Source organism: Athene noctua, chromosome 17, assembly GCF_965140245.1.
Source record: "Athene noctua chromosome 17, bAthNoc1.hap1.1, whole genome shotgun sequence".
In the NCBI taxonomy this organism is placed as follows: domain Eukaryota; kingdom Metazoa; phylum Chordata; class Aves; order Strigiformes; family Strigidae; genus Athene; species Athene noctua.
Window position 1 is genome coordinate 13,122,239 of NC_134053.1, and position 14,312 is coordinate 13,136,550.

Sequence of the window (14,312 nt, forward strand, 5' to 3'; positions counted from 1 at the left end):
GGTAACTGAATATTGAAGCATCTATAAAAGGGAGCTCTCAAGAAATTTTGTCTTCAACAAAAGATTGCCTTACATATTTAAACATACTGGCAGATAAGTTGCATAGGTTTCAGGGTTTTACATCTTTCTGAAGTACACTTGCTGTAACACCTTAGAGAAGATTTTATTTTCACCTTTCTGAAAGAAAGTGTTAGGTACAAAATGCCAGACTGAGGAACCATCCTGAATGAAGAGACAACTGATTTTGTGCTGGATTATTATAGTTGGAGCTTTTTCTCATTTTGTATAGGCTTCAGAAATGTGTATTAACTTTAATTTCACATTGTTAAGTAGTCATATTTACGTATGCATTAAAATAGACATTTGAGGGACTGATTCACACACTAGTCATACGTTACAATATTACTGACTGATCAGTGTTATTACAGTTGATGAAAACAAAATGTGAGCCACTCCCATCAGACATAAATTGCATTTGTGAAAGAAGTAGAGTTCCTGCTTGTTTACAAATAATATTTTGTTTTATAGTGATTGTATGACACTTCTGAAGTACAAGTAGAGGAAAATTTCTGATGCTATGAATTCAGTCCTCTTAGACTTCTGCATAGCTGTTGTTTTCTTGAGATTCAGACATTCAGTTGAGTAGAATGCATAAGCTAACAGGGAAGTTTTTGTTATCTGGCTTAAAAAAAACAGGGTCTCTTTCACACTTGTAATGGAAGTATTGTGAAAGAAATCACTTGTACATCACTTAACATAGGTGTTTTAGGGTGATTTTTGGAAGCACAAAACCCAGATTTGCACTGATGTCTTTACAGAATAGTTAACAATTAGCTGTGATTACTGATTCTTGCAGTCAAGTAGATACCTTCTCAAATTGGCAAATGTTACTTCTACTGTATGTATGCATAAGGCAAATTTAGACTGTGTAGCAGGATGTATTCCAGTCTGCAAATATATTAGTTTCATTTAGTACATAATTTTTTATTCTCTGTTGCTTTGGGGAATGCAATTTTAAATGGAAAATTGCTTCATGTATATATTAATGCATGTGAAAAGACTGAAATTGGAACAGGACACTTCGGGGGTTTTACATACACATACATCCTACTCTGTTTTCAAGGTAAAGTTCCTTATTCTGAGAAGATGTCAGTTTGTCTTTGTGCTTGCTTTAACTGTGTTCCTGTAAACTGTGATGAAGCTGATCCACACCACTTGTTTTTGTTCTAGCAGGTGAGAAGTAGGGAGTGCTGAGTTTGGTAGCACTCTGGAGCCTAATCACAAAAAAAAATTTGAAGAACCTGGGGTTCAAGTTTAAATTAAGCTTTTGTTTTGCATTTAATCAGCTTTTAAAGGCTAAAACCAAAATACTGATGAATGTAATTGGCCAGCTGTCTCCATTATGCGGGCATAGGGTCACATGCAAGTTTGTTGTGACACGGGTCAGATCAGTGTTGTGTAAATTACAGTGTTCCAGAAATGGGTTAGTTAACAACCTCTGGATCTACCAGACTGTGTAAAGTGACCAAGATGGCAAAATTGCCTAGACTGTTGTTACTTACTAAGGCTCAAAGCTCTAAGTGTCAGAGGCTTTTTGATTTCTTTGGATCACAGCCCCACAATGTTGTGCAATTGTAAAATGTAGGATGAAAGAGTCTGTGGTCATATGTGAAGTATATAGTTCCCAGCCTTCAGTGCTTCAGTCTGCTGCTTGGTGTTAAGAGCCAGTCTGGAGTGGCATTTACTTGGTGTAAATCAGGAGCAGACCCCAGGCTCTCGCTACATCACCTGTGTAGTGGTAGGCTGAGAGAAGCTTTGCAGATCCCCATCAAGCACTCCTAGCATCTATACTGTGACCAACCACTCTGAGTCAGAGGCAAAGCGTTAAGAAACAGGCTGATGTAGTAAAAGCATTTGTTGGTTTTTTGTGGTTTTTTTTAACAGCTGCTAGTTGGCTGTAACTTCCAAAAAATGGTTTTGGTCACAGGGTAAGTGAAGTGACCTACTTCTGATCTGGTTAATTTTCACTGGCTATATACTAGGTTCATGCTAGCTGAGATGCTTGGGTTTTGCTTGGTGGAAAACAGCATTTGTGAGAAATCCTCTGTGAAAAGCAGGTACAGCCTCACCCTTTCCACACTACAGAAGTTTTGGGGTGGGGTAAAACTCTGTGTTTCTAAACTTGTGCTTAGAACAAAGGTGACTCCCACCTATTGGCAGAGTAGAACTTCTAGATTGTAAGAAAAATCACTGGACGAGAAGGAAATAATAAGCAGCCCTAAATGAATGTGTAGCTTTTTATATAACTTAGTTTATAGCTGTGTTGATGCATTGTAGGTAGTTTGTCATCTGCTTTGTTCAACTGCTAGTGTATGTCATTGAGTGTACGGGTGGCTTCCCAGAAGTATTATTTTGTTGTCCTAAATGAATATGTCAAGTGGTAGGATTTAGAATGCTCCCACATGGCATTATTTTATTTCCATAAAACTTTATAATAGTAAAAAAAAATTGTTCTCTTTTAATCTAAACAAAAAGCCAGTACAGTATTGTTTTGTTCAACTGCAGTGTAGAGTTGTTGCTGTTACTTACTTCAACCTTAAAATCAGCAGTACTTAAAGATGAAACTTGGGCAATAAAAATGTCAGGGAAATCTAATTAAAATCTAGTTTATAACAAAGAGATGAAGAGAGGATGTTCACAGTTGTTCATCACAAATTCTTGCCCAATGTCTGTAATAAAAACATATTTCTGTAATAACTGTTACAACTTGAATGACTTTCCAAATCCATTAAATTAACCTGTACGCGTGGCATATCATGGCCATGGTTAATATGCAGCACTCATGCAAAATTCTGTGGATGGGGAGCGCTCTGGCATGATGGTTCTACATGAGGTACAGCTGAGACAAAGCTGAGAGTGTTTTCCTACATATCAAGATTTATGATTCATACTTGGAAAAAGATGGTTTTGAGATGTAAAGGATCTTTGGGTAATGACTTACTGAGTTTTGGCTTGCATGTGCTGGCAGCGATGACCCCTCATGTACCTTCTGGAATCATGTCAAGCAGGTTGGTGACATGAAGCCTTTTCTTGAAAGGCTTGATACTTAAACCTCTCTTTAGATTTTTGAGGTATTTAGCGCAATGTATTAAAATGAATGATGGCACACTGTTGTTTTCCTTGCTCTTTAAATTCTTAGAAGGAAGGGATTTGCTGCAATTCCATTAAAGTCCTTACTATGTCTCAGAAATTGCCTTTCCTATTTGTCTAGGAGACTGGCAGTCCTTTCCAGTTAGTGAATCCTCTTGTGTAAACAGTGTTTGAAAAGGTTTTTATTTGGTGTGCATAACAAAAAATGTAGTGTGCAAGTGATTGTTCGTTTTGAGGCAGATTTTGCATGTTTCATTTTTAGGTTAGTCCAGTGTGATCAGAGTTTGTAGTTGGGGTGTATGTTTGTTTCTAAATCAGCTGCTGAAGACCATGGGGACTCCCTTCTGTATCTGTATTTTGCTAATTCTTCTGTTTTCTTTGTCAGTGAAAGGGTTGCTTCAGCCGTATGACAATATTATATACTGAAAAAATGTAAATATCAAAGGCAATTTATAGATCTGTCTGCCCAGTTTTGCTGTGATTAAAGTCTGAGGCAAAATTATGATTGATTTTTCAGTAGGGAAGAAATCAGCTTCTATCTACCTACTGGTTTTTGTTCGCTTCTATAGCTTGCTTGTTCCCGTTGTTTTCTAAGCAGGTATTTTATTCACCTAGGAAGCTTTGTTGCAGCAAAATGTTTGTGGTTTTTTTTTCCCCCCCTAGCATTTCTTGGAACAACCTACGTCTTTCTCTAAAAACAAAACAAAAAATTGCCTTATCAGTGTAATTATTGTTATCAGGAAGGAGTCTGGTCGGAATATCTTGAACATAAAATGAAAGTACTGTTAGCAACATGTTGTTAGTGTTGCTCTTAAAAACGTGTGGCAATGGTGTTAAGTAGATATTCCTGAAATGTTGTGTTGTTGTTGGGGTCAGGGGATGGTAAAGTCCTTTTTTCAGTGAGGAGGATGAAAAGACAGTGTGTTCTATAACTGTCATGAGACTCTAGACAGTAAAATTCAGGTTCTTATTCTGTAGGGTGACCTTGGGCAAGACTCATGGGTTTGAGCAGAAACCCGTGCACACTGTAAGATGCTCAGACAATGCACCAGTGGTAACCATTTAGATATCCAGCTGGAGGCCGCTTGCGTCAATTTGTGTCTGTTCTGTTTCTCTGTATTTCTGTTTATCCAGAGATTAACTTCCACAAGAACATTTTTTTGAATTTTTTTTTAATTTTTAGGTTACTTATCAATCCATAAAAACCTGCCTTTTCTTTTTTTTCATTGCTTTTGAGAGAATCGCTCTTTAGCATCACTTAAGTAACTGGAAGCTTCACCAGCTCTCTGACAGGTAATACTGTAGAAATGTTTGGGAGTTTTTGTCCTGGAAAATATGATCAGCAATATCAAAGCAAAAAAATACCCCAATTTGTTGTGACCAACTTGAAAACTATTTATGTAGCAGATAATGCAGTTAGAAGAACAAATTATTTCTTTAGTAAGAAGTTGAAGATGCTAGATTGTTGACCCTAAATAGAAGGATTTTAATGGTTTAAAGTGAGTTGTGATCTGAGCATGCCTGAAGCTGTATTTATAAGGCAAATAATTGCAGTAAACTCAGAAAACAGATGGAAAGTGAATATACACAGAAGATATCTTACTTTAAAACCAAAACAATGTTTGAACTTCAGTTTTAGGACTGAGAGATACACTGACCCAAACTTGGTGAGTTTCTGAGGTGTTTTCAATCAGATCTTAGTGAGCAACTTGAGCTGAGGTGCCAGTTATGGATCTTTGTTTCCCACAAATCTGGACCTAAAAGTTTGAAATAAAAATTCCTGATTTGTGCCAGTATCTGACAGAAGAGGTGACTGCAGTGTCTCTTGGTAAGCTTTTGGGAGAAGAAAATAAAAAGAGTAGAAATTATCTTTAGGTAGATGTTTGTTATAGTAGCCATCACATTGTCTGAGGAAGGTTGGTGAAGATATGGCTACTCTTAGGTTTATTTATCTTACAGGTCTCTGTTTACTAGCAGTCTCTGTTGTAGTGTAACTTGCTCGATTTGGTAACTCTTCATGTCAAGTAATGATTTTATTTCTGGTAGCATAACAGCTTTTCGGAAAAACGTTTTACCTATCAAGATTCCATGGGCTTAGTTGCCTGCCTGATGCAGAAGCCTCAGATCCCAGACTAATGGGTGCCAAGGACAACCACTGAGTTTTTTGTCCACTTGAAATTGGTTCTTTTGCTTGCTCGGTTGCAGAGGCATTTTCCCATTCCTTGCCCAGCTCAATTTGAAATGGAGAATGCAGTTAATTCATATTCCTGAAGGGCAATTAGGTTCTGCTGTGAGCTTCTTATGTCCACTGAAGTATCTAGAAGTCCCATATAACAAAACCAGGATGACATTCTGTCCTCTTATGAATCTACCGCTTAGATAACAGAAAGTAACCCACAGGTTAATTTTCCCATATACGAAGTAATTACAATTTTAACTTGTCATTTTAGGTTCTGAAAATCTGAATGCCCACTTTAAAAGTCTTTTTTTCAGTGATTTGCTGCTTCTCTGGTTTTAATGGCATACTAATGTAATGGAGAGAGGGAAGATGGTCCAGGGATTGGGGTATTGCTAGCAGACTTTAGGAACCTTGTTCACATGTGCTGTTGCAGGATTTGTGTATGACCATGGGGAATATTTGTCCTGTCTCCACTTTAATTTCATAGCTACAGTATAGGAATAGTAGCTCCTGTGTACAATTGTTTCTCTTCAGTCCTCCATGGTTCAGCTGGGCAAGTCTTGTATAGATATTTAGCACAAGGACTCTTTTATTCAGCTTTATTTTGTGTACAAGGTGCTCCAGTTTCAGCCTGTAACAAAGGAGTTCCCTTTTATGGCTGCTGGCTCCCTTCTGCTGGCTCCTGCTTGCATCGTGCTAGTGCATTCACATGTTTGCACAAGCCCCAAGGAGCCACGTTTATTCTGCTTGTTGGAGAGCAAGAGGCTGGGTTCAGAGTTGCTTCTAGCATTGCCCCTTGCTGGCTAAGGGGCCCCTGTGCCGGAAGGCTCCAAAACACATCGGTAGAAATACCAAACTAAAATAAAAGGTGATGTTAGTAGCCAGCCTGTCTGCTTTGAGTTATCTGGGGTATCCTCAGTTGTATTTCAGAGTCCCTTTTTACACCTACTTGATTAGTGAGAGTGCTACAAAGCTATAGAAAATGGGATTGATAGTGAAGCCCTGAGTCCAATTAAACCGATGCTGTTAAACTTTAAATACTTTGTCAAGATTTTTTGGGTATGCCTATTCTAGAGCCTAAGACATACTTTTCTGAGGAAAGCGTGCAAGTCTGAGAGCCCTGCCTGTCATACAAGCATGCACAAGCTGAAAAATCTAGGATCAGCCCAATTGCCAGTGATAGCCCTTCTGTAACACTGTCCTCCTCCGTTAAGACAGTGCAAGAAAAAGTCCATATAAGGATGACCAATATAGAATGAAACGCCAACTTTTTATTGCACTCAGTAGTCTTACTACTTCTGGACTGTCCTTTTTAACTGTTTTAACTTGTTCTGTCTCCCTCGGGTGGGTACGGAGGAGCTGGTGCAGACTTGGCTCTGTGCAAGGCTTGGCTTTTGTGCTCTCTCCATGCAAAGGCAAGTGAAAGGTGAGCGTGGAGTGGAAGCGCTCAAAATGAAGGATATGAGAAAAGGTATTGAGTTTAAAGCACTTTAAATCAACATGTCGTTCAGCTCTTTATATCAGCATTTCTGTACCTGTTTGGCTTTTGCTTGAAATCATTTATAGAATCATATTGAAAGCGGCTGAATGTGCGTGGGTCCAGACTAGAAGCAGCTAGAAATTGAGGACAGCAGAGAGGGAAACAAGTGTCTGCAGAGTGGGAAAGGAGCGTCAGTACAACAGCAGTGTCATGGTGGAGATGCTACTCCATATCAGCTGGTTTCTCACCACAGAGCTTTCTGACCTTGCTGGTGTCTGGCATGACAGGGTGGCAAAGCTGCTTCTGCCCACCTGCAATCACCTGGTGCATGGAGGCAGCTGTTCTCTGCAAGGGTGGGCGTCTTTTATTTGCCTTTTGGCATAGGCGCTTGCAGCCTTTATTTTGCGCCCCTGACAGTGGGAAACTTGATTTAATTCAGGAACTATCTCAGTTTTCCTTCAAGTTTTTTTTTTAGGAGCTGGAGCTTGAGGATGGGAGCCATGAAGCTGTGGTAGGTGGCAGCGTGGCAGATGTGCCAACGCTGGCTACCATGGCTGCTGCCCGTGGAGCCCACAGCGCGGGGGAGGCAGGGGATGCACCTGGTGTCCAGAGGCACCAAAGGTGCTGTCCTGAAGGCGCATCCTGCGGGTCTACTGACTTTTGGCAGGCACCATCTCAATTAGCAAGATTGCAGTGGTGTTTTTTGTTGGCCTTTCTGATGAGGGTCTCTCATCTATACGCTTGATGAGAGCTTTGTTCCGTTGCAAAACTTGCACGCGCCGTTTTGCAGATGCACAGCTGCTCCTCGTGAAGCCTTGCCAGTGAGCAAGAGGGAGGTTGCACTGGGAACCATTCGTGCTAAAACCTGTGAGCTGTTGCTTTAAAAAGGGAAAAAAAAAAAAAAAAATCCTTTGTGGGCTGCGGAGAGAAAGTGCTAGAACTGTGCAGGATCATGACTGGAAAGCAGGATCCCTGAGTGGTCACGGAGGCTTTCCTGGTCCTCTCCAGCCTGCCATGGTTATAGCCAGGATGCTCGTCCTGCACAGCAGATAGCAAACAAGAGACAAAGAAACCTTGTTGAGGACGAACCACTCGACAAAGGGAATGAGGCAAAATGTTGCTCTTGTGTTAAAAGGGAACAGCATCTTCTTTGCTGGACATGGAAATCATATTTTTAACGAGATTGCTCAGTTGCAGTGCTTGAACCCAACCTTTCTGAGGAGTCCTATTGCTCTGCATCGCTTTATGCTTTTGAGTTTTTTTTTTCTTTGCACATATGTAATACTGGAGGTTTAAAAAAAAAAAAAAAAAAAAAACAGCCAGGGATTCAGAAGGCATCCCGCTAGCGATCAGCTGACACGCCGAACCCAAGCCTGCAATGTGTTGCTTATTCATTTTGTACCGTGGGAGCTGCCGGGGCTAGCAGAGAGCTGAACTATGCCTCTCAAACAGCGGCGCTTGTGCAGACAGAGGGGTGAGAGAGAGGCAGCCGCCGCGGGAAGAGCACAGCCGGACTTTCTCCTTGTTTTTATCCATTTCTGCAGGATCATGTATTTATAAGGGATGAGGTGGGCCACAGGGATCGCAGGCCTGAGGTGCGGCCTACCCAGTCAGTGCAGAATCAGGCCCTCCACTACCGGAACCGAGAGCGCTTTGCCACAATCAAATCAGCATCTTTGGTAAGCAGCCACCCCACCCCACCCCACCTCCTCTCATCCCCTCTCCTTCTGCAAAGGGGTCAGGAAATTTTTTTCTCTCCTAATTTTTTTTTGTTGTTGTTGGCATAGCAACTAGATATTGCACTGAAAGATATTTTAGCTCTGTGTGTGAGATGTAAAATATAGAATATATTTAATTTCTCTGTGTATTTCCAGTATATGTGAGATAAACCACCTTCCTGGGTGAAGTTAATATCATCTCAGATTTATTTCCCCCCCCCTCTTTTCCACCTCTCTTTTTTGTTAATATGTTTATTTGCATGTGCATAAAGTATGTATATGTGCTCGTGTGAAATATGCTTAAATGCTATGAAGATGCAGATGGGTTTTGAAACAATAAGATTGCTGCTTCCCAGCTGAGCTGCTGGCTGGTTTTTTCATTCATTCATTTATTTCAAGCAACTGTACCGTGACTGCATTTTTCAGCTTGATCCCTAGGAAGGATTGCTCGGTTGCGATAACAGAGAGGGCTTACAGCGGGCTGTGGGCTTACAAAGAGGAGGGGGATGGGATGAATCCATCAAGATTTGTACTATTGCAAATGTGATTGCTGTGGATGCCTTTGTAGTAGGGAAAGGGGTGTGTGCCGGAAGAGTTAGTTGTCGTGCCGCCTCCCCCACCTTGCATCCGCACGGGCTGCAGCCAGTAGCAACCTTTTTGAGGGAAAGGAGTGAAAAATGGCCTTTTAAAGCTAAAATAAATGTAATCTCAGATATTTCAGCCTGATGGTATTAGAGGTCAGATGGACAGGGAGCGTTGGAAAGTAACCACTGTTTGGCCATGGCACTTGCTCAGTGCTATGACATCATCCTAGACCAACCCCGAAATTACACCAGTGAGCCCTCCCCTTCTTGTTTCACCCTGCCTGAACGGTGGGGTTTTTCCTTCTATACCACCATTTCTTGATCCCCCAAATCGATTCCCATTTCTACATGCATGAGACAGAGCGTGTGTGTGTGACCACAGTTAAAGGGTGTGAGTGGAGGGAAAAAGCAGCAGCAGTGCCAGTAGCCAAAAAATTTCTGTGTGGTGGTTTCTGCTGCTGTTAAATCCTAAAATGATGCTGTGGCATTCAGACTTCGGGCCAGATGCTTCACGGGCTGACATTTCAGGGGAGCATCTGAGTTCCATCTTTTCCAGGTGTACTTCTGGGTATCCATACTCTGAGTGCACCCCAGGCTGGTGTCCCTTCTCCCCCTTCCCTCCCTCTTCCCCCCCAGTTTAAAGAGTGACCTAGAAATGTGTGCATTAGAGGACTTCATGTAGCACACCTGACACAGGCAGAATCTCTGGTCTCCTGAAGACCCTCTGCCTTGTGAATTTTTCTCTTTTCTATGTGTGTTTGTATGCACCCAGTATAGTGGCAACACTATTGCCTGCACTGAGCAAATAAAAGTAGGATCCAGTTAGGTCAGTTGGAGGGAAGAAGTGGTGAATGACTTGAGTATTGTACTCCAAACTTATGTCCAATTTGATTGAGAAATAGATATGTGTGTTGAATATATTCATGTTCTTTTACTCTGTGGAAAGCTGCTGCACCTTCTGTCCTGCCTTCAGCAGCAGCAGAGCCCATAACTCCTGTCTTCCTTGAATATGTCATCCCTGGACTACATGGGTGGCTTGAAGGTATTGCATGGCAACGCCCCTTGGGAGCTGATGAAAGGTGTTGGTATGAAGGTATGAACTGTGAGGTTTCCCCAGACCCCTAAGCTCTGGGGAAGACAGCTAATGTCCCAAGGTCAGCCCTAAATCCCAGGGGAGCCTCCTGTGGGGCTGGGACTGTGTCTACTCTAATTCCTTAGTCCCTTGGATTTGCTAAATCTCTCTGCTTCAGTGACCAAATGATGATAAAGATAAAATGAATACTGGGTGAGGAAGGTGGTAGGATTTTTGGAGGACTTAATCTTTTTTTTTTGGTTTTCTGTGAAACATGCTCTGATATGGAGTGTGTCTGGGCTCATGCTGGGAGGGCTTAGGGTGCACACTGAAGGTTGTGCAGTACGTGCACAGCACAGTGTCTTTTTGGGGAGAGGCAGGTCCCACCTGTCACCTTACTATCTTAGCCAGCAGGCCTTTGGAAAAGCACATGGTAGTATGTCTCATGCAAAAGCTTTGTTGTCCCCATCAGATGCACACGTATCCTCTTCCCAGTATAGAGGGAAGTTCCCAAAGCACCACCTTGGTACTACAGGAGGTGTTAGTGTGTCCTTAGGTTCTGAGGTGGTGTGGTGGGCGAGAAGCTTCCCTGTGTTTAAAACAGAAATATATTATTTCATTTCCGTTAACCTTGTGATGGGCTTTCCCTTTAATAATCTTTCATTCCCACCTCTTCATGTTCCAAAATGGAAATCTAGGGAAAAAAAAAAGCTGAGTTGAAACCTATTGCAGAGAACATGAAGAATGCCAGTGTACGTGCTGGGTTTGAAGTGCCAGCGTGGCTGTCAGCACACTTTTTTATCACTATGCATTCGATCACCACTCGGTGGCTAGATGATGTCAGTGGGTAGTGGTGCTGAATGCTGCTGCTCTTCTGGCCAAGGGAAAACTTCCCTCATGCCTGCTGCCTTGTCTCCTACTTAAATATCTGTGTGGAGGGCAAGGTCAGCCAGGTAGCTGATAGGGGGAGAATGACCTAAATGTGTCTGGAATTTATAGTGTGAAACCAGAAATTCAGACCTTATTCATCTCTCTGTGTTAATTTACTCTTACAACGGCATCTTGAAAAAATCAATCCTGTGTGAATAGGGTGCTTGAGATCCCACAGTGTTAAAAATGAAGGAAACCAGCATGTTGTGGTGGTTCCCTACATCACCGCTGCTGACCATCAGTTGGTTTCTCAGCAGCTGGGTACTGCTTCCTGGGCTCAGAAAGGTTACTCAGTTGAGAGCATCAAGTGGCCCATATTGCACAGGATCAGAAAATGGGAGTTTTGACCCCGAATTCAATAATACAGGATGATGTTTGGGTATAAAAACTTCTGCTTGTGGGATTTGCTGAACACCACCTCCCAACATAAGAGCAGAACAGCCTGGTAGAAGAAATGCACTGAGGCTGGGGGCTGGGGGCTGTGCGTGTTGCTTCACAGCTGTTCCTGCTGGTGGAGTCAAGGGTCTTGGGCCCTCAAGTCCTTGTTATTCACCCTTATATCAGGATATTGCAGATGGAGGAAAGACTGGCATTTCTAAATGGATGCTCTCAACTTAGAAGTTGGATCTTTTTCCAAAAACAAGCTCAAGTAGTTTCAGCGAGTGCAGAGGTCACAGGGGAACTACATTAGACAGCTCTTCGCTCCACATGTCCCAGTGATTTTAAGCAGATTCCCCTGCCCTGTTGCGTTGCAAAAGCATCATGTGAACAAGAATGAAACTGGATGGACTATCCACAGAGAAACAGGCTGTGAATATACCTTTTTAGTCTTTCAGTGATGCTTTGATATTACTCAGGTTTAAAAAGATCATGAATAAATGAGCAAATGTGGTTAAGAAAGCTGAAGGAGCTTACTTTTAGTCATAACCTAAGCAACAGTTTCAATAGTCGCTCTTTCCTGGACCACTTTTCTCTCTGGTCATTGTGTAGACCAATAGCACACACACACTCGCTTTATTTTTAATGACATTCTTGTGGCAACAGTAAACATCGCTCACTTGGAAGAGTGGCGGAAAATACGCTTCATATTTCTGCTGTTGCGGTGAAAGTAACTACCTGAAATGAAGATCAGGTACCTACTACATCTCTGTATGATTTTGCAGACTATCAGTGACCCATAAATTAAAAGTTACAACTAGAAATCCAAGCCTTGAAGCTCAGAAAGATGTTGTTTAAAAAGAAGGTTAAAGGTTCTGCATGTTGATAAGATTACACCTATCAACATTTTTAAGTGAAAGATGCATCAGCCTGCATTTCTAGATGTCTTTCATGCCTGACCCCTTAACTCCCCACTGCCTCATGCATTTCCTTGCTAGCTCCTTTTACAGTTTTTCAAATGAAATAATCTAATAGTTAAAATTTCATAGAAAGATCAGACAGTGTGGACTCTATCGAAGACCTTGGCATTCTCTTTGAAATCCAAATGCCAGCAAAAGAATTATGTGATCTCATCCAGGGTCTGCAAAGCCAAATGTCTAGGTACGTGTGAGCAGGCTTCTCTGGATGTGGCCATTAAAATGACACCAGGGCAGTCTGAATACAAAACCAGGTACGTTTACATGATGGCTGTTTCCTTGCACCCTCTTCTGCTGGAGCAATGATATTTTATTCCAGATGGTTGAGTTTCTCCTGATGGGCTCATCTGGCTTCTGCCTTTATAGATCTTTGCTCTAAAAATACTGAAGTTGTTCATCCTTATCTCAAAGTTCCTTTCTTGCTCTGAGAGACTACTGGCAGTGTCTTGCTCAGTACTCTGCTTCGTCCACCAAAGAGGAGCTCAGTATTTTGTCTGGTTATCAAGAGGTGAGAATAACTGTCCTTTAGGAGTGTTTTCAGTATCTTGGTTAAACAGTGTAGAAAAAGGAACTCTAAAGAGCTGCTGGTTTGGAGAAGAAGTTATGAGCCCAACTTTCTTACGTAAAGCAAAAATCTTGGAGGGGTGAAACAGAGAAAGTTTGAATTTTATGGCAAGTGAACTGCCTGTGGGAGTAGGTTGGAAAAGACATCTCTCTTCTCAGTTCTGTGTGTGCCAAAGTTACAGAGAGATAAGAAACTGAGAAAATGTCATACCTTAATAAAAGCTGTTCTGTTTTATACAGGTTTTTTGGTTCTGCTGATGACTTGCTTGATTATTGCATGCTGCAGATTGAGCTTCAGGAAACTGCAGTTTTGTGCTTTAAAGGATCCTGACATTTTCTGGTTACGTGGGGAACAAATTTTGCAATGAGCAATTCAGTTGTCACCTTTCTTCCCATCATAATCTATGGGATTATTTTTGTGAAATACTTTGTGATGTTCCAAGTGCCTTTGTCTAAGAACACCAGAAAGGTGATTACTGAACTTCCCCAAGTTTTCTTTTTAAAATGGTTGCTCAAGCCATTCATTCATTAGGGGCTTAATCTTTAAACCCATAATCCTTTATTCATTCATGTGTTGACATGCTTAGTCTAAAGTACTCCTCTGGTACTGAACTGGTCATATTCAGTAACTAATGTTTGTTTCTTCTAATTTCATCCATGCCCTGAGATCACCGTTTGGAGACCTTGTCTTCGAAGATGGAGTTCTAATGAGTGTTGATCTTGATCAGAGATTATGGTGATAATAATAAAAGGTCTTTAGCACAAGTGTGCTGAATACAGACATTAAATCTACGAGATGTCCATCAAGTCTAGTGTTCTCCTCTCTTGTCTTCAGGAATGAAATGCTTCTTTTGTTTTTTCTCTTTTTAATGTCTCGTCTTCTGCTGTGACTGGAGGGCTTTATCAGCTAGTGTTATAATTAGTAATTGCAACCTATTGTTGGGATTAAATATCTCAGACCTACTGTGAAGTCGTTCAGAGATGGAGTTCTTGTCATGATAGGGACAAGCTGAGCAAAATTGGAAATGTGGTGTGCAGGAGCAGAAAAAGAAAAAAAGGATAAAAGTGTAATGTTTTCTACTGTAAATAAGTGCACTTTCTAATTCTCATTTGAGATTAGACTGAAGTGGAGACTAGCAAAGTTGCTAGAGGATTCTTAGATCCATTTTTTTTCTTATGTTCTTGCTGTTTGCTTTGTTCTGCCAACTTCTTGGAACTGAGTGTGCCATGCAGAACGTCCCACTGCTCACAAAAAGGCTGGGCCTCAAAAATAGCACATG

The 14,312-nt window shown here is 41.5% G+C and overlaps 1 protein-coding gene across 1 annotated transcript in view; it reads left to right on the top strand.

Moving 5' to 3' along the window:
- Positions 1–14,312, top strand: part of TAOK3 (TAO kinase 3) — a 92,546-nt gene that overhangs the window by 67,737 nt on the left and 10,497 nt on the right. The window contains exon 14 of the mRNA XM_074920708.1: positions 8,354–8,488. Coding sequence (XP_074776809.1) covers positions 8,354–8,488 — 135 coding nt within the window. The remainder of the gene's footprint in view (positions 1–8,353; positions 8,489–14,312) is intronic.